The 9,017-nt window shown below is 47.3% G+C and overlaps 1 protein-coding gene across 1 annotated transcript; it reads left to right on the top strand.

Moving 5' to 3' along the window:
• Positions 1-93: 93 nt before the first annotated feature.
• CFAP141 (cilia and flagella associated protein 141) lies at positions 94-3,620 on the top strand. Its single transcript, XM_060007852.1, has 4 exons — positions 94-123; positions 459-499; positions 2,580-2,709; positions 3,263-3,620. The coding sequence occupies exons 1-4, from the start codon at positions 94-96 to the stop codon at positions 3,362-3,364; spliced, it is 303 nt and encodes a 100-aa protein (XP_059863835.1). The 3' UTR covers positions 3,365-3,620.
• The last annotated feature ends 5,397 nt before the right edge of the window (positions 3,621-9,017 follow it).

Genomic DNA, 9,017 nt, shown 5'->3' with positions numbered 1-9,017 from the left:
GTAAGTGTTGCTATGACTACTGAAACCTTGGTGACTGAAAACAAAGTAGAGCCTGTTCAGTCTCCTGAGACTACATCAAGCAAGTCTGTAGACATGTCTGTGGAAAAGATGGTAAAAGTAGAAGTATGCAGAGTTGGAAAAGGGGCTGGTTTGGATGCGTTTCCCTGGATGAGGTTTCCAGATCAATTTACCAGAAATGGACAGATGTAACAGAAGGGTAGTAGCAGGAGTGGGAGATGTCTGGCACATAGTAGGTGTTCAGATATTTGTTGCATATTAACGCCTGCATGTTACCTTTGATCCATTCTGAAAGGAGTAGGACTTTCTCCCCACCTCCCCTAGGAAATTGGCTACTCCCTGTCTCTAAAGGGAAAGGTCTATGTGTCTCCCACTATGATAGTGTACTGAGTGAGGTACTGGAGATCAAGGCAGATCAACAGAACTCCGTTTTCTTACAGAGTTTTCAAAGGGCCCCGGGACTTAAGAAGATGGTGGACAGGTAATCTCTGCTTCTATCCCTTCCCTTAGCCTTCAGATTGACCTTTTCACCCTCCTGTCCTGAAGCCACTTCTGAGATTTGTTCCATCTTGTTAGGGGCTCCTGAAGAATGCAAACAGGTATGGGAGGGGCAAGAAGCAGTCCTTGTTCTCACAAGCAGAGATCAGCCTCGTAGTGCCCACTCGGTTAGGCTACGTAGGCAATGGTTATTGTCCCTGGCTTCCCATTCTCTGAAGGAAAATTGGAGCAAGTTTTTGTTGTTTTCTTTTTTTACTTTTTAAGGAAAATTCAAGTATTTGTTGCCCAGCATTGCACTAACCATGTGGTAGGTATGCAGTAGGTATTTATTGAATGAATGAATGAGAAAACTCAAAAGATTAGGCTGTATATCTCCATCACCTGGGGAGCTCTTTTCTTTGTTGTTGTTGTTGTTGTTTTTGCGGTATGCGGGCCTCTCACTGTTGTGGCCTCTCACGCAGGCTCAGCGGCCATGGCTCACGGGCCCAGCCGCTCCGCGGCATGTGGGATCTTCCCGGACCGGGGCACGAACCCGTGTGCAGGTGGACTCTCAACCAGTGCGCCACCAGGGAAGCCCGGGGGAGCTTTTTTAAAAAACACACGTCTTAACCCAGAAGATTCTAAGATGGTCTGGGATTAGATAGGATAAGCCTGTTTTTTAAGGTTTCATAGGTTATATCCAGAGGTAGCAAGGATGTGAGGTAACAAGAATGCATATAGTGTTAGTGGGAATCAAGATTGATGCAACCTTTTTTCTTTTAATTTTGTTTGTTTATTTTTGGCTGCGTTGGTTCTTCTTTGCTGCGCGCAGGCTTTCTCTAGTTGCAGTGAGCGGGGATACTCTTCATTGCAATGCATGGGCTTCTCATTGTGGTGGCTTCTCTTGTTGCGGTGCACGGGCTCTAGGCGCACAGGCTTCAGTAGCTGTGGCATACAGGCTCGGTACTTGTGGCTCGCGGGCTCTAGAGCACAGGCTCAGTAGTTGTGGTGCACCAGCTTAGTTGCTCCACGGCATGTGGGATCTTCCCAGACCAGGGCTACAAACCCCTGTCCCCTGCATTGGCAGGCAGATTCTTAACCACTGTGCCACCAGGGAAGTCCCTGATGCAGCCTTTTTTATGAAGCCTTTTTTATGAAATCTATCAAAATTTTAAATTCACATATCCTTTGAACTGGCAACTCTACTTCTAGGAATTTACTTTACACACATATACCTGCAAAAGCACTAGAATGTACATACATGAGTATTCATGACAGCATTGTTTATGAAAATAAAAAAGCTAGAAACAACGTGTAGCTGGTTAAATTATGATACAAAAATACTAGACAGCCTTTAAACAGAACAAAGTAAATCTCTTTGTGCTGATACGGAAAGTCCAAATTGTTAAGTAATACTGCTTATGTAAACATGATTTCATGTTAAAAAAAATTAAAAGATAACACTTGCTGATATAGAGAAGTTTCCTGTAAGGATACACAGGAAACTGATAACTTTGTTGAGAAGGACTGGGGCAGAAGAATGAAGCTTTCACTTTTTGTTTAATATCTATTTCTGTATCAATTTAATTTTTCAGCCATCTGTAAAAAATACTTGATTTTTTAAAAAAATGTCAACAGGATTATCTGAACAGAGGATGTGTGTGTGTGTGTGTGTGTGTGTGTGTGTGTGTGTGTGAGACATACATATATTCCTCTTATATATTAGAAAACCTTAATTCAGACCTAGCCAGGACTGAGTATCACTGGTATGATGGAAGGAATTAATCCTTAGATTGGATTTGATACCCAGGTCTGCCATTAAGTGACCTTGGGCAACTCACCTGAACTTTAAAGTTTCCTTGTCTGTATAATGCAAAAATTAATATCTATGACACATGGTTATTATGATGATTGAGTGACATAATATACTAGGTTCTAAGTCAGTTCTAGTTATCCTTTCAAGGAGTTTGCAGTCTTCTCAGGATGGCACAGAAGTTCTGGTGAAGAAGCAGCCTCACTGATGGCGTTTTTGTCTCCACTCCTGACTTTAACCCATTCAACCCCTACCTTTCTGCCTGGGACAGGTGGCGTAATTCACACACTCACTGTCTGTGGCAGATGACATTAAGCCAGAGGAGAAACCCATATGCCATCCTAAGGATGCAGGACACTATGGTGCAGGAGTTGGCACTGGCCAACAAGCAATTACTGATGGTGAGTTCTAGCAAGGGTGACCTGAAGTTTCAGCCCCTACTGCCCTGTGCCTTTGCCCACTGGGATTCCCAAGCTCTTAGTCTCTGCCGTTATACCAGAGCAGCAACTCTTTACCTGTAAAACCAAAGCTCCTTTTCATTGATTCTTTGCATCCAGTTGCAGAGTCCCAAACTGAAGTCTAGTCTTTGCTCCTCTCGCCTTGGTAAGACTGCTTCTTAGTGCCTAATACCTGCCTCTTGGAACCTCTCTCTCCCTGGAGTCCCCAGTTGCTGTCATGTCACCACCTTTGTATCCAAGGTGCCTAGAAAAGTTTCTGGTTCATGGTATGTTCTCAGCAAATATTTGCTGAACATTGGAGCTTCACCCATGGGGAAAAAAAAATGGGTAGGCTTCCCCTCCAATGGTTCAGCCTCTATGCTACTGCCTAGCTTATGTCACAGCTAAGTCCAGATCCAAGAGAACACAGGTGATGGGAAAGCAACCAGGGAGAAAGAATGAGAAAGGTGGGTAAACGGAGGGCAAACATGACACTCTATTCTCCCCTCCCCACCAGGTCCGTCAAGCTGCCCTGCGCCAGCTGTTTGAAAAGGAGCATCAGCAGTACCAACAGGAACTAAATCAGATGGGCAAAGCTTTTTATGTGGAGAGACTCTAATGGCATTTGAAACATTGTCCTTCCATTCTCACCATACCTGCTAACCTAGATTTCTTGAGCCCCACCACCTTCAGTTTCCTTCCCAAAACTCACCTGGATCTAGTTATGTGCCCAGGACTCAAGACAGTGCTCCAACTCTCACCTCTGGTGCCCCTGTCAACCCCCTGGTGCTATAGGGGAAACAATCTATGAAACAATGGTAAAAACAAGAGTGACGCCTTGTGGTCAGAATGACATATGCAGTGTTGATGTGAGTGGGGGGAGGGGAGGTAGATAGAGGCACAATGTGAGAAGCGAATCCTGATTTGGTTTAACAAATAAAGCTAGTTCTTAAAGGTTCAAACCTGGACTACTGGCTCATTCTTTCAGCCCTAAATCTTGATCTGTTTCAAAAGTGCTTATTCACAGCTGCCATAATCTTAATAGAGCTTTCTGGATTTTGCTCACCACCTCTCTGATCTCACTTCCACTGATTTTTTCTGTATACTTGGACAGATAGCTCTGAATATGGCTATTAATCCACAGGTACTACGGTGCTTGATGTCAGTAGGCCTGGATTTTAGGTTCTGACTTGGCAGTTATTGTGAGACCTTGGACAAGTCTCTTTCATCTGGATTTCTGCCTGAATTCCCACCTTGGCAAAATAACGGGGTTCCAGACTCAAATGCCTTCAGGAGTCCGGCAGTTATAAGGGAATAAGGGATGGTGGGATTTATGGGGGACTGGAAAGAGCATGTGAAATCTAAATGCATTCAAAATTCTTAAAAGTACTGATTAATCATTTGCATCTATAGGCCATAGAGAACTTTGCTTATAAAGATCCGCTTTACATACAAATGACATCTCAAGCCAGAGAGACTCCCACTCTGCATCCAGTAACAGGTGCAGGAACACGCCCTCACTCTCTGATGTAATTGCCATCGTACGTACTTTTCCCTGTTCCCTCACCTTGCCATCTGCATGCTCATTGGTTACTCATCCTTTCCACACTGATGGTTTCCTGCCCTCAAACTCCATGTGGCTCTGTCTGCACTGCAAAACTCGCACCTTTTCTTTCCTCCCTCCCCCAAGTCTGCCTCTGTCCTTCAATATGCATTTTTCATCTTAGCTCAGAGCTTCTCCTTCCTCCTTTCCCTACACACCCCACTGATGAGGAGCACAGAGAAGCAGCAAGGTATAAAGAGAAAAACACACTATGGAGTCAGGTGTGCATTCAAAGTCTGACTTCACCTCTTAATTGTGTCACCATGTGTAAGTTACTTCTCTGAGCCTCAATTTTCTTTTCTGAAAATGGGGATAATACCCATCTCAGAGGAACATTATGAAGATTAAATAAGATTATGTAGAGAGCAAGCCCAGCGCTTGACACACAATAGGTATCCTCCTTCTTCCCTCTTAGGAGATTTCCCTGTGACCAAGCCCTTCACAGGTCCCCTACTGGCCCCCTGGCCAGCCCCCTTACGCAGCTCAAATGTCATTCTCCATCCCAGGCCTGTCTTTCTGTTCTATATATCCATTCATCCTCCAGTCCCCATCAGCCCTGCTTCCCAAGCCGTCTTATCTTTAGTCAATAACTACTCAAGTGTTGTGACACCAAACAAGACACGGAGCTCACAGGCTGGTCAGAGAGGCAGGCGTTGACCAAATCATGACAGGTATGATGAGAGTTTTATAGGAGAAAAACCACACACATGTCCTGGATTTGACCCGCAAACCTGGCTGAGTCTCCCATTCCTTCTGCCTGTTCCCCCGCCCTCTATTCCCTGCGGGTCCACCTTGCCTTCACTCCTTTTATCTTCCCTTGTATCTGTCTCCCAGCTGCCCCCCCGCCTCTTATATATGACAGCATAGCCTGGCGTTAGGAGAACAGGCTTCCACATGTCAGAGCTGGGTTTGAATTCTGGCTGTCACTTACTGCCTGTGTGGCCTTGAGCACGTAACTAACTTTCTGGGTCACAGGGGGTTTTTTATATGTAAAATGGAGATAACGCCTACCCCACTGGATCACTGTGGAGATTAAATAAAGCACTTAGCAGAGAAGTGGCATATAATATGCAATAAATGCTAAGTCATAATGATGTTTTCCTGCCCTGTGATAGTCTTTCTCTTTTTATTTCCTCTCCATTACCTGGCTGCCCCCCCCCCCCCACCTCCCACCACACTCTCTCATCAACCCCTTTTATTCCTCTTTCCTCTGTTCATTTGGGCCCACAGAATGCCCAGCCCCCTCTGCCTTGATCCCTGACCTTGTCCTCTCTCCCCAGGGCTTGTCAGTGCCAGGCTGGCTCCAGTATTGGCAGTCTGGCCCCCTCCGGAGCCCATCTCCTCTGATCCTCTCTGCCTACTCTGTCCGCTCTCATCACATCAACTGAGTAGTTCACCCCATCATACCCACGCAGCCCCTTTTCCCTCTGTGGCTGGTGCCTTACCCAACTCCTCAGGCTCAGAAGGACTCAGTCTTGCTTGAAATGGCTACACAGAAGTTACTTCCAGGAGAGCTAGAAAGCTTTCATCAAAGGCAATCTGAGATTTCGGCCTGGATATGCCATCCTGTCAGTCTCCTCCTAAGAGAGCTACTCGTCCCCTACGTCAATGTTTCCTGTCTCTGCCTCTGTTTCCCCAGTGCCCCAAACACTAAAGTCCTTTCAATTCCTGCTAGTCCCTTTCCCAGCCTCTCTCCCTCCAGCCTGTGGTTCTCCAGGACAATCAAGGTTCCCAGAGAAGGGAACTAGAACTTGGGGGAGGGGGTGTTAAGGATAAAAAGGAAGGTCAAGAAAGTAAAAATTACACACAGGCTGAAACCCATAAGACAACACCACAGGTGCCTACCGTGGAGCTTGGATGCCCATTTGTTAGTCTTCCTCTGGAAGGTAAGAGCCACACAATAGGAATTGACTGGGGCTTGGGACAAGCTATCGATCTAGACCAAGGGCACTGTCGAGTTGGCATATGTGTTTGTGTGTGTGTGTGTGTTGAGGGGGTGTGGAGGTGTCTAGCCTAATGGGAACAAGGACACATGGAACAGGCCTGGGGGCTGAAGCAGAGCATCCTCCTCCCACCCCACACTTCCACCCAAGCCCCCCACCCCACCAGTGTAGCTATAACTCGGGCTCCTTTCTGCCACAGTAGAGAGAAGAATCTGCCTGCCACATGACATTCAACAGACCTGGTTCTCTTCAGAAGAAAAATCTCCCAGAAAAGCAGGCACCAGGCTGGATCCCTGTGAGGGAAGACCATGAGAGAAGCCAGCCCAGGAGCTTGCGTTGTAAAAAGCCCCAGAAGAGGAGGAGAGTCCCAAGGACTGCAGGCTGTTTCCTGGCAGAGGGGGTTTCCTCCCTCCCTTTGATCTCCTAAAATCTTACTTCTAATTCCGCCAGGTGGGAGAGACCATATTTCTTCTCTGGAGCCCAGGTTGGAGCCTGCTAGTGAGACAGGTCACTCTTCTCTTCTGGACACCCAAGGGTGGCTTTAAGGAGGATGCCTGGAGGACATGGGGAGAAGGTGAGAAGGGACAAGATGGTGGGAAGAAGCAGCCAAGCCTTCTGGAAGTTTCTCATGGCTACTAATCTGTCATACTTAAAAGCAGGAGGGTTCCAGGAAGGTGTCCGCTGAAAGGCTGTCAGCAGCCTTGTGTGGGTGTTGGAAAGGGAAAGCAGGATGTGCAAGTCCTCACCCCCACTCTGGCAAAGCCTTGGGGCAACAGGAGGGGAGTTGAGAACAGGTGGCAAGGTTGATGAGGACCTGCTGACACTGCTGATCCTCTGGGCACTGGGGCCGTGACATGATAGGGAGAAGCTCCGTGTTGGAGCTTTGGGGAAGAATAGGTGCCCAGATGTGGAGCCCTGCCAGATATTCTTCCTGGTTTAGGCCAGTGTGATCCAGCGAAGGCCAGGCACTAGTAGGAGAGGAGCTGGGACCGGGATGGCATGAAGAGAAGATGAATAAGAGCCGGCTGTCTTGGGAGGCAAAGAGCAAGGGGTCAGTGCCCTTCCCCAAGGAGATGGCTCTCCATCTAGCCATGCTTGGTGCCTGGTGTCTCTGCTCTGTCCTTTCTTTGCAGTGGGGAGGAAGGCAGAGGACCACCAAAACTCTCCTGCCAGCTTCTGTGTGATATGTTTGATATTGGGTTGTTTAATTAGGAACCAACTAAATGTCAAACATATTCTTACAGCAGTAGGCAATTTAGCATCACACTCTTTCCTACCTCAACCTCTGGGGCTCTGGGGCTCCTGTCTTTTTTACTGAATCTCTTCTCTCCAGGACCCCTTTGGAAGACCAGTCGCTGCAACCTATGTGGATTTCAGTCTTGAACTGGAGGGCTAGTGTGGGAGCAGGAGAGAGCTGAAGTCTGAGTATCAAATCTTCCTATACCTTTCCCTTATACTAGAAGGGATATGGCTCTGATCTTTTCCTGTCCTTGTATTTTTCTCCTCCTTATTCAATCCCCCCACCTTATTATCCACTGCTTCCTGTCCCTGGGACTCCCTCATTCTGTTCCCTAAGGGCAACAGTAGGGGTCTTCCATTTTTCTGCTTTCCTTCAAGAGTCAGCTGATGGTCTATCTGCGTATCTACCTCTATTGACTGGAAGCTCTCCTGAGTGGACTCCAGTTTTGCCCTCTACGCTGGTGGGTGTTTCAGTCACCCCATTGTTGGGGCCTAGTATTAATACTACCCATCTATCCTTGACATAATGACTAATTAGAGCCATTTATATTTTTCCCTGTTAGCTCTGGTCACCTTGAACAGTGCCCACCTCTCCCTGGCATATTGTCAGATTGTATGGTGCCGGTGTCTGGGATTAACTGCCACCTGTCAGTAGCAAGCCTCCAAGTGGAATGAACATGGCCTGGAACTAAGCCAGGGGAAACAGAGCGGGTAACGATGACGATTATCATGATGAGTGGGGAGAGTTAAGAAGGGAGCAGAGGGTGAGGAGAAGAGAAGAGCAACACAGACCTTGGTCTGTGTGGCTATAAAAGCTCTATTTAAAGATCACTATGGGGAAATGGAGAACATTATCCTATCTGGATTACTCTGACCATCCCCCCGCTTTCCTCCCCTGGCCTCACCGGCTTGAAGCTCTGGGATGGCCTTCTAGATCCCAACCCTACCCTCTTTCTCCATCCCTGTGGCTCTTAAGGGGGAGGAATGATGTCTCCCTGCCAATTAGAGACTCTCAAAATAGCACAGTAATTTGATCTGGGGATCTGGGGGAATTGTCAAAGATCATGAGTGGCCTCCCCTCTTCACTGTTGCTCAAGCTCCCTGAATACCAGGAATCAAAAGGTAAAACTCAACCAGTGGAATTTGATTAGCATCCAACACAGTCTGGGTGAGAGTAAGGGGGACGCTGAAGGGCAACTAGGAGCCTCTGGGCGAAAACTACCATTCTAGAATTGCCAAAGTACCCTTCTCTATTTCAATGTCCTCCCCTTCCCCCTCCCTTCTCTTTTAAAATACCCATAGAGCTGCCCAGAGTGAGTGGAAAGTTTCAGGGTCAGGGAGAACCTTTCCCCTCCCCCCCACTTTCCATTGTCTAAAATCAGCCTCAGCTGTTCCCTAATTTTTCTTTGCTGGTGATGTCTGTCCATCAAAGTGTCTCACCCTGTGTTCCCCTGAGAACAATGATGGGGCGAAGGGAGCTGGAAAGA

The sequence above is a fragment of the Delphinus delphis genome, chromosome 1 (assembly GCF_949987515.2).
Source record: "Delphinus delphis chromosome 1, mDelDel1.2, whole genome shotgun sequence".
NCBI lineage: Eukaryota > Metazoa > Chordata > Mammalia > Artiodactyla > Delphinidae > Delphinus > Delphinus delphis.
Note: the sequence above shows the minus strand (reverse complement) of the source record. Positions and strands in the feature narration are given on the sequence as shown.

Bases quoted from the DNA above. Each gene is read 5' to 3' on its own strand.
- CFAP141 (XM_060007852.1), top strand. From the start codon at position 94: ATGTCTGTGGAAAAGATGGTAAAAGTAGAA. The intron at 500-2,579 runs GTAATCTCTGCT...TGCCTGGGACAG, and splicing joins CTTAAGAAGATGGTGGACAG to GTGGCGTAATTCACACACTC. The intron at 2,710-3,262 runs GTGAGTTCTAGC...CCTCCCCACCAG, and splicing joins CCAACAAGCAATTACTGATG to GTCCGTCAAGCTGCCCTGCG.